At 36.5% G+C, this 10,951-nt stretch overlaps 1 protein-coding gene across 1 annotated transcript; it reads left to right on the top strand.

The window, feature by feature from the left end:
* The first annotated feature begins 497 nt into the window (after positions 1-497).
* On the top strand, positions 498-2,184 carry LOC133519771 (protein amnionless). The gene has a single exon (XM_061853860.1). The coding sequence runs from the start codon at positions 798-800 to the stop codon at positions 2,100-2,102; it is 1,305 nt and encodes a 434-aa protein (XP_061709844.1). The 5' UTR covers positions 498-797; the 3' UTR covers positions 2,103-2,184.
* The last annotated feature ends 8,767 nt before the right edge of the window (positions 2,185-10,951 follow it).

The raw sequence follows: 10,951 nt of genomic DNA, 5'->3' as shown, positions 1-10,951 counted from the left end.
ATGCACGGAACTCAATTAACCGTTTTCTGAATTCTCATCAATTTTCATATCCATTATACATAATCAGTAGACACATTTAATAAACGAAGCAGAAAGCAATGTTTACAGTTTACAGTGCACGCTTTAATTTCAATTGGTTATGTCATCATCAGCTAGGGCTGTCACGATACGTCCCGGAAAATCGGGGAATTTTCCAGTCGACTGCCTGTATGATAATTGTGCCGGTGTAGACGCACTTAAACAGGTACTGCATGTTTCTGATAAAATTTGAAATTATTTAATTGAACACATCTCACGATTAATTGAAAACATATAATGTCAGTAGAAAAAACCATAAATAAAAAATACCAAAACAATTACAACTTAAGACTAGCTTAAGCCTAGTCAAAAAGTGGTCCCCTCCCCGAGTTGTCCCCCGCGTAAAGCCCCCACCATCATACTAGCCGCATTGCCACGTCGAATGACCATGGACAACCTTTGCACCAGGTCTGTTTTTGATTGTCACCACAAATTAAATTTCATAGGACCTTACCATAATGACCAAGTCGATAAGCTGAAATATGAACTTATTTATAACAATAAGGGCATATTCAGATTGTTTAGATTTTGATTGAAATTATAATACATACGTTGCTGTCCACTTTTACAACTAATTAAAATTTGACTGTTTGGCAACAGCCCTGCTTAATTACAAACACACATCGATAATGACCCGCCAGACATGAAATCATACGTATCTAATTACGGTCCGTGCATCATTGTCATTCGTTAGTCGACGCTGATTCAATCATCACGCCATGAGAGTGCTCATATTGTCTACCGTTTTCGCGCTGACGTCATCAGCCAAAGTAACATGGCAGCCGAACACAAATTTCAATATTCCTTCTAATTTCGCTGATGGAAAATTGCCTTGCTCCAAAGAAACTGTCATATTTCCTGAAACTATACAAGGCTCTGTGCGAATTCAAGGTGATACTGCTGCACAGGAGTTTATACTCCCTGAAACAGGTGACATAATGCTAGACGGAACACTGTTCATTGGTGCAAACGACAAGGATCAATGTTTGGAAGGCAACAAATACTTCATTGATAAAACTGTGTCATCGTGGGCTGATCCTGATGTGTGGTCGTCGCCGCTGTACAACGAAGCTACACCAGATGCAGAGAGAGTTCCATGCATAGGTGATACTGTCACATTTCCTGTAAACACAACATTTGCAATAAAACTTCCTGAGCTAACACAAACTGTAAAAAAAGTAATTGTAGACGGCGTAAATTATAACTTATATTCTCTCGTTCGTCATATTATGAACCAAGATGGTTCACAACAGTTCTATGTAAATTCTAACAGGGGCATTGGAATAAGAATAAAAGAAGATGGCTGTCGATCCCCAATCAAAGGTTGCCCTTGCCAAGAATATCAATTGAAGATTGAGTGTGATTTGAAATTTTGTCCCGTGCCTCAATGCTTATATCCTATCAAGCCAATCGGATTTTGCTGTAAAATCTGTGGTGGTGCAATATCTTTTGAAAGAGAGCAAAATTTTAACCTAATTAAGTTCAAAGATATAGTTGAAAGTGTTGTTGCATCATACAATGATGACAATATAGTATATCATATTGGAATCGTTGAAGGTACCAAGGTACAATTAGTTGTCACGGAGAAATATGAATATAAAGGTCAGAGCGCGATGGTTGCACATGATGTAAATGGCCAAATACTTAAAGGCTGGTCCTCTGGAGTGCAAGCAGTGTCTCTCAGTGGCGGACCTCTTTCAGATGCTAACTATGGTATAAAAATTGCTTTTTCCATGTTGTTTGTTGTTATTACAGTATTTGGTGTGCTTTACGCTTATTATTATAAGATACCGACTTCTAGAATTCATCTACCGACAATGCCGTCGTTTGGACATGGTTCTGCGGGTCTCCTTTCCAGATTCGATAGACGAACAGAGAGTATAGTTTCATTAACAAGAAGAGACTCGACAGTCACAGTGGCCTCGTCTGCGGGTGTGGGAACAGCGTTTAGGAATCCTTTGTACAGTTCGAAAAGGGGGCGTGTTGATGTCGTAGAGTCTGAAGTAGACAATGATAATATGTGAACAAGAATAATGTGACTTAATTGTTAAATTACACTGTTTGTCATTAATAAACTTACACTTACAAGAAGTTTGTTTAAGTATACCTATAATGGTTTATCTAATTATGAAGTTTTTTGGGAGTAAAAATTAGTGCTAAGAGGTAAATTATGACGTGTCTTAATTTCGATTCATGTGTAGTCAGGCAATAACCATTGCTGTAAGAGTTAACTGTAGGCACCAAATTTTCTCTTAGCTTACATTCAGAATTCGAGCTAAGTTTAGGCACGGGATGGAACTAGTGCATAATAAACTAGTAATGAATCATAACCAGGACCGCCTATCCGCCACTAGGACATGTCCGCCGGTATAAATCAACTTAGTCCTCCGTACAATGCTGCCCGATTGTGTAAAACGTCGTATATCACATAACACTCTTGATCAGTTACGTCCTATTTCGTTAGAGTGAAAAAGATCTGATTTATATACGCTATTATTAAAATAACCTTGCGCAAGAATTTGTCGCTTTTAAATTCAAATAGGGATTTAAATTGCGAAGCAGCATAAGCCGTCCCAGCTGTGAGATTCTCTAAGGTAGACAATGTTGTACATAACGGCATCGTTGTGTGTTTTCGCTCCGTCTGTACTTTACGCGCTGTTCTTTTTTATGATATAGAAGGCAAACGAGCAGATGAATCGGTTCTATTACATGTAAATACCTACAGAAGAAACATCCATAAAGCAAGCAACAATATGAATTTTAATTTTAATTTGATAGCATGAAGCGTGATGATTTGATGAAACTAAATAAATTTTGCAAACAAATGCTTTGCTGCACTTGAATAGATAAAGGCCACATTTGTCTTGATACCCTATATACCTAGTTGGTTTGGTGCGACCGGTGGAAAGACTGTCCAATCATGTTTGCTAGAAGTGGCTAAAAATAAAAATAAACGGTCGCCTTCATGTAAAGATTTATTATGAGGCGTTACCATCGAACCATTTTGAATAATAGACACCTTTCGAAATGTTCGTTGTCTAACATTTGATTTTATTAACGCCTAAATTAATGTAGAAGATAATTATTATAATATGTTTTTTTTTTAATTGAATATAACAATAAATAACTCTATTAATAATCCGCCGTTGGATGGATCTTCCTAGTTTAAAATCAAATTACCTATATATAGCGGTTGCTTAAAGGGCTGGAACCCGATCAGAGCTTTTGTTTACTACTGACGGCATCAATAGGGTTTGGTTTCACCGGGCTCCGGCTGTCATGGATTCGTTAATCATATTTCCTTTAAAGACAATGCAACAAATTGGGGTGTAATAGTATTCTATTTTTAACCGACTTCAAGATTTCAAAAGGAGGAGGTTTTCAATTCGGTTGTATGTTTTTTTAATGTTTTTTTACTTCATAACTCCGTCATTTCTGAACCGATTATGAAAATGATTTTTTTGATTGAATTTATATATATATATATATACAAATTTAAACTTTCACGATTTTTACACATTATTAACTAACACAAACGGGACTTAATCGCGTATTAATACGCGATTAAGTCCCGTTTGTGTTAGTTAATAATATATACAAATTGGTCCCGTTTTTGTCGAAACTCAGTTCTGATGATGGGATCCGTGAGGAATCGAGGGAACTCTTCAAATGTGAAAGGCATACATATAGCGATTTTTGTATTTTCATTACAAAGCAAGCATTTACATTTAACAAGTGACATTTGATGAAATGGAACTGGAACTGCTGATGCTGATCAGAATGGAACTCTTTAACGACGCGACGCATAGTTCCCGCTAGGCGATTTGTAGTCTTCGTATGTTTGTTAGGCAAATTAGATTTTCAAGACACATTTTTATCAAACTTGAGATCTAATGGTAGAATCTATGAGGAATCAAGGAAACTCCTCAAATGTTAAAGGCACACATATAGTGATTTTTGTATTTTCTTTCACAAATCAAGCATTTACATTAAAAAAGTGACATTTGATGAAGTGGAACTGCTGATGATTATCAGAATGGAACTCTTCAACGACGCATAGTACACGTTTGGCGATTTGACCTCTTCGTTGTGTTTGTTAAGCAAATTGGATTTTCAAGACAATTTTTTTAATTTCATTGTATGGATTCCTAAATCAATAATAATCTTTCTTTCACTGGTCTCCCTCATTGAAGTCAGTTTTTTTTTCTAAAACATTATTGTAGGTAAGCCTGTCAACATCCGGCTTACAAGATCCCCAGCTCCCCTGCATACAAGTTTGTTTCAGGCAGGGTACATATATTTCTACAGTTAACTGTATATAGAGGGTAAAACACTTATTGTCAATCTCTAAATAATAAATTAAATCTGTCTACTTACGTTAAAATGTACTAATTTTAACTACAAATAATAATAAAGAGATAAAGATAGTTTATTATTCAAGTAGGCATATTACAATGCGCTTATGAACGTCAAATAAAGTTACACCGGCTCTAACCCTACACCTCTGACCTGAGAAGATTTAAATCCCCCCTCAATTGGAGGAGGGTATCCCAATATGGACCGGCAAGAAATTCGACGGGACACATATTTTCAAAACATTACATCTTATAATTAACATGCATTAAATAAGAAAAATAAAATACAATTTAGATTACTATAGAAATCATGTCATCATCAATCATCAATCAATATCAATAATAACTGGACATGATTTTTCTAATTCTCTTAACTAATATTCTACTTATCCACACGATAAGTTTATCGAAGATCTGGCACTAATTATTAGTGTTGAATAATATAATTGATATTATTACACTGTACCATAGCGAACGGGCTTTACCATCAAAGTTCAGTGGTACCACAAAATCTCGAACAAAGCAACTCACTCTATTGTCACTCCCATTGTTTTTATCTGGAAGATGATTTATGTGCTCTAACCGTGTTACGCCTACAAATGTCAATGACAATCCGTGGTTTCAATCCGCGGCAGTTTCTCTTGACTAACTAAACAAAATTAGATTCTATGTCTATTGCCTTATGGTTGGAGGTGTGTTTGTTTTATATGCGACAGTTTCTAGTGGCTCTAATTTGTTGGATTTTAAATTCTATGCCTTTGTTTTAAGTCACAGAAAACCAAGCATTTGGTTCTTAGTTATCATGATTTGAAGACAAACAATTTTAAGTTTAATTCCCCCGAGGTAAAGTTCATGTTTCATTTGTGTTGACATTTGCGACTTTTTACTTGGTCAGAAAGCACACAATATTAACCTCTGTGTCCTATTGTTAAAGTCCAGAGATGAAACGTGATTGATGGGTATGTTTGAGGCTTAGATAAGCGTTTGACGTGTACTGGAAATGGGATGACAGGAATGACAGACACAGTTTGAAATGTTGAAAGTATTTATCTAGTTTGATGATGAGCATTTATGATGTCGGTAATTACATTGGTAGGTAGGTAATTTATTTTGCAGATAGAGTGACAAATGTATAAACGTTGTCTGTACGTATAATGTACTATAAAGAAGTAGGTAATTTGCCAGTCAATGCTAGCTTTAATATGCTTTCTTAACTAAGACGGTGCCTCAGGTACCTATTTAATTCCACAGTTGTCATTGTCACCTAGAATCTTTTAGTGACAACTGCCGAATTGCCTAGAGCCACTTGCACCATCCAGGGTTAGCGACTAACTCGGGGTTAACCGGAAAAACCCGGAGTTACCAGTACAATTTAACCCTGTGTTAACGGATAACTCCTAGTTAATGGCTAACCCAGGATGGCGTAAGTGGGTCTTTCTTTTGATAAACCTATCGTAATATCATGTGCAAGGCAAATTAAAAGTGCACTAACTTAACTACACCACTCGGTGGATTACCAATGAGATGGATGGATGAAATAAAGATATCCATCGACGATGCCCTTGTCCTCGATTCAAATACAAGAATAGGTAAGTTTAAGAAAAAGATTGCTTTGCTTGTAGAATCCAACTTGGATGCGCAGCGTTTGGGAAGCCACGTAACATCTTCTCGTCCAAAATACCGAGTGTCTTAAGACGACAGTCTTCAACCAGTGTGTGTTGCCAGTGATGACGTACGGCACAGAAACGTGGTAGTGGCGTATGGGGCAGAAAGGTTCTCGAGTGGCAACCACGTACCGGAAGACGCAGCGTGCGAAGGGCCTAGACTAGATGGACCGACGATCTGGTTAAAGTCGCGGGAAATCGTTGGTTAAGGGCAGCGAATAACCGTTCGTTGAGGAGATCCTTGGGGGAGGCTTTTTCTCCCACAGGTGAACGTCTTTCGGCTGAGATGATGATGATAATGGATAGGTAAGTAGAGAAAAATAATTAAGGAATATCATCGCATTTTCAAACAATACTAGCTACCTAAATTTACCAGTAAATGTAGCAATAGAGAGCTAATAGGCTACATATCAATAAAATATCATTGCTTTCTTTTTTTGTACCTAATTGTATAAGCAAAAATATCTACAAGTATATTCTTATATCCTAATGTAATGTCCTCTCATTTCAACATTTACTTGGATAACTTAAGTCATACATCGGTCGGTAATTAAGGTACTTAAATTGGTATTGTCTAGAAACCGCTAGACGCATAAAAGCGACATTAAAGTCAGGATTAGCTCATATTTATTGTCGTTTAGGTTAATCAGGGAAAGGTTTCCTCGCTGGGAATAATTCGTTGGGAAGGCAACATGAGCATGACATAAATTTACATATCGATAAATATTATCAAAACAGTTGGAGTAGAAATGAAGATATTGGCATTGTGATATATATTTCTTCGTAGTATGGTCTATAGATTTTTTAAATTTTAATAGCATCTAAACTATCATCTTACAAAGTATCAGCCAGGAGGCGGTGACTAACGATATATGCTTCTGGCCCGTGATATATATCTTTAGCCAATGTGGAGGAGCTTCCCGAAATTCATCGGCATATTTTTGATGTATATTCCACAATTTCACGCGGACCCAGATTACTTTTAAACATTTTTTTTCTGCTGTTATACGATATATGTATTTTAATTTTTATTTATGCGTTGAAGTTACCAACATCTTGTTATATCTATCTTAGAACTAGGCTAAATGGGGGAAGATCATTAAGTCCGTAATTTCAAAATCTAATGACCCTTTATTTCTAAATTCCTTCCCGAGCAGCGACACGCGCGTCGTTAACTTGAGCAAAATAAACATAAACATATTTCTACGTTTACCCCGAAGACGAGAGATGGCAATGTTGATGGATGATTTGTAATGCGTTATGTACATTGCTGCATCTAAAAGAACACATTTTTGATCTTTTACCGTCTCTTGCTTGCAAATATAAACCGTACTCGAACGAAATAATTAAATAACTTTGATATTATAAACCCATGACCAGTATACATAGTTGTCATTTTGAATGGTGCAAAAACGGCATTCTACTATGACGTATCAATGGTCATTAGAAGAGTTACGGAACGCTTTAAAACCGAATATAAATAAATCTTATGTAAGCTGAGCTGAAGTCAATCAGAACTCACATCTATAAATGAATAAATGCATAGTGCTTTGTTCTAGAATTTGAATGGCATTAAGAATTTTGTATTATCGTATTAATAAGATGATTACAATTTATTATAATACAATCTAAAATTAATTAAATAAGTATACACCTATTAAATAATAGAAAAACTAAACTAACCTATTAATCCGAATCACAAAAGAACACGACCTCTTCCAACAGGTCGGCCTGCGGAAGACCCCATTATATTTTTTTTGCAGAATTATATTTTTTTTTGTAAAAGCAGCGATGTAACAATCATTTATTCATTCCAGACAATATGACGGCGACCTTACGTCAAAATAGCTCGAAAGTCAGGCACAGCGCTTAGTCTGAGCTCGAGCACTATAAATCTAGAGCCGTGCACATTTGTCACAGGCACTGGCCTGAAATGTCGACTTGCACTTTTTACGACACTGTAAAGTGATGTACGACGCGTCTATGACGCTTTAAAATGGTTTTATATTCGCCATAAACCATTTAATAAAAATAGATACAAATTGTTTGGTTTGTTTATTGCGCTGTGGTCGATGAGTGTTGATATGCGCCGAGTAATGTTTACTCGGTAACATCCATGTTTAATATTTACCGAAAACCGATGACCACTAAACTGAAAATGATGAATCTACTATGTATTTCGAAATATTTGGATCTTTTTTGCATTAGTTACTAGATCTGTTTTGAAAGAGATCTAATAACTAAAACTTGAATTGGCCTGATTATCTTCAGCGACTAACACTTTATTCTGCCCTCATGGCGGCTCTTCAGTCTGACACCGCGACCATTATGGCAACTTTTTGAAAGCGATGATATTAATGAGAAACTTAAATTTTGTCGATGTTGAAATCGACAAAGTTATGTGTAGATGTTGGTACATATCATTTTGTATAGATGTTTTTGTATGCCAATAGCATATCACAGCAAAGCTTGGCCGTGAGTGCCACAAGATCGCAACACTTGGGATCTCACAAGAAAAAAAAGGTGGAATCGCGTGCCCCAGATGAGCGTCAAACTGATTATCACGTAGACAAATGGATATCACAGCGTGCGAACCATTCAAATATCAATTTGGCCCAAACTATCACTGGGGTCCTAATTCGATCACGCGTCTCATTTCGTTTGAGATCCGAGTGAGTTTCGAGAGCATCTCGAATCTCGAATAGGGCCCGAATTAAGATGGATGCGAAGGGCGCTAAGTACTTTTAAACCGATTTTAAAGCAGATTCGTGACGACCCATGTGTTAGCTTAATAAAGAAGTGTTTATAGAGATTAAAATGGTTAATTGAATTACTAGCAAGACGTCGCAAATTGGGAAATGATTCAGATTTGAAGTTCAATAGCTTATTTTTGATGTACCACGGTGAACGATAACGCTTAATGGGCTACATCTTGGAGGAACAACTGTTAGTAAATAGTTATATATGTTATATATATGTATTGTATGGACTGACGTTTAACTGATACATAGGTACATTTGACGTGCCCCTCCCCCGCAAAATCGGCAGACTGTTTTGTACACAAAATTACAGACACGGCGGTCGGCGATGTCTCCATTTGTTAAATGCATGAAAAATATTTTATTACGTTTGTTTATTAAACACGTTCATCAACACCAAATCAATGCAAAAATGTGAAGTCCGCTAATATTTTTTTACATTTAATAATGATTCGAGTTTAAAAACGTAAAAGTTTTAACATTTTTTTTGTATATCACACACATTTTTAGACTCCTTATGTTATAACGAGAGAAAAATGTCTGACAGCGAGAATATACTTAAACGCATTTTTCTATGACGAAACAACGAAAATAAAAATTACGATTTATATGGCGCTGAGGGTCTGGCCTGTTACGTCACAGGCCGCGCGCTTTTTGTATGGGCCATTTTTACCAGCGGCGGTGCACGACGAGCTACATTATTTTTTTAATTTTTATAGTTTCTGCTTTCTGGGGTACAGTCAGCGTCAAATACTTAGTAGCAGTCAAAGTAGCCAAATAGTTCGGTACACCATACTAAATATATGGTGTACCGAACTATTTGGCTACTTTGGTTGCGCCAAAGTATTTGACGCTGACTGTACAATAGATAAATATGTTTATTGAAGATATTCCAATTTTTAAGGGATGTAGAATACATTATTGACATCTTAAAAGTAATAAATCGGGTCATGCTCAGTGTAGGGTTTCGTAGTTACCATTTTATCACAACAGGCCATATGGGGGCTATTATAGTATTTTATGCAACAGTTGTATAAGAAGGGTCAAAAAAGGCGAGTGGCGTGAGTTATAATGTGAGCCGGAGCCGAAGGCGTAGGCGAACATTGTAAAGGAATACGCCACGAGAATTTTTTGACCTACTTATACAACGTTGCATACAATATTTTTCCTACGAGTCAACAAAAATAAATCTTAATTTAGGTAAACAAATTACAGCAAAAGTATATAGCCAAGACGCGCGAGCATACCTTGTTACGCGCCCGGCCCGCCCCGGGCCGCGGCCGGCCGGTCGGCGACACCTCCTCGTAACTCATGAGGCCCTGGTACTTGCTACTTGCTAAATTAATTTTATGGACAGTTTTTTCCCAATTTTGGCCACCGTAGCCTACGGAGACTAACAAGCAACGCTAAGCGGTCTTCGTAGTCTATGGGTGTTGCTATATTACGGGTGTCACATGCGTGTTTCTGACTTATGAAGTAATTATTTTTACTATGCAACCAAATGAATATTTTGTAAGTTGGCAGCAATGCACTTAGTTTAAAACTGTATTCGTTTTGGTCTTGTTAGGTTGGTAGCCATTAATCGCAGTAACGTTATAGCTTATAAAAGCACAAGAGCTTTTATGAGGAATAGACAATATAGACTTTTCTTGAAATCTTTTGTGTATGTTCTTATATTCGTGTTAATGAATGCATAAATGTAGATAACAGTAGAGGAGTAGGAAAATTACTAAGTAGATATCATGCACATGGGAGTACCTTCGCAGCGCTTTGTACGTTTTTTTTACTAAGAGAAGATTGCTCATCAGCTGGACCGAGCATGTTCGCTGTAGTTTTCATTGAAAGTATTTACAAAGCTTCTTCGTATTCTTTAGTTCACGATTTTTTTCACATTTTGGATCCATGGTTTGAAATTTGGAGGGAGGGACACATATTTTTTTCTTTCAGAGCGACTATTTCCTAATACACATGTTTAAAAATAGTTTTTGGAGATCCTTATTGTTTTGAAAGAACGATACCCCACACTATTGGGTCAAATAAAAAAATAATAATAATAATAATTTTGTATGGGATTTTTTTTACCTTTCTATCGCCA

The sequence above is a fragment of the Cydia pomonella genome, chromosome 7, assembly GCF_033807575.1.
Source record: "Cydia pomonella isolate Wapato2018A chromosome 7, ilCydPomo1, whole genome shotgun sequence".
Lineage (NCBI taxonomy): Eukaryota > Metazoa > Arthropoda > Insecta > Lepidoptera > Tortricidae > Cydia > Cydia pomonella.
Note: the sequence above shows the minus strand (reverse complement) of the source record. Positions and strands in the feature narration are given on the sequence as shown.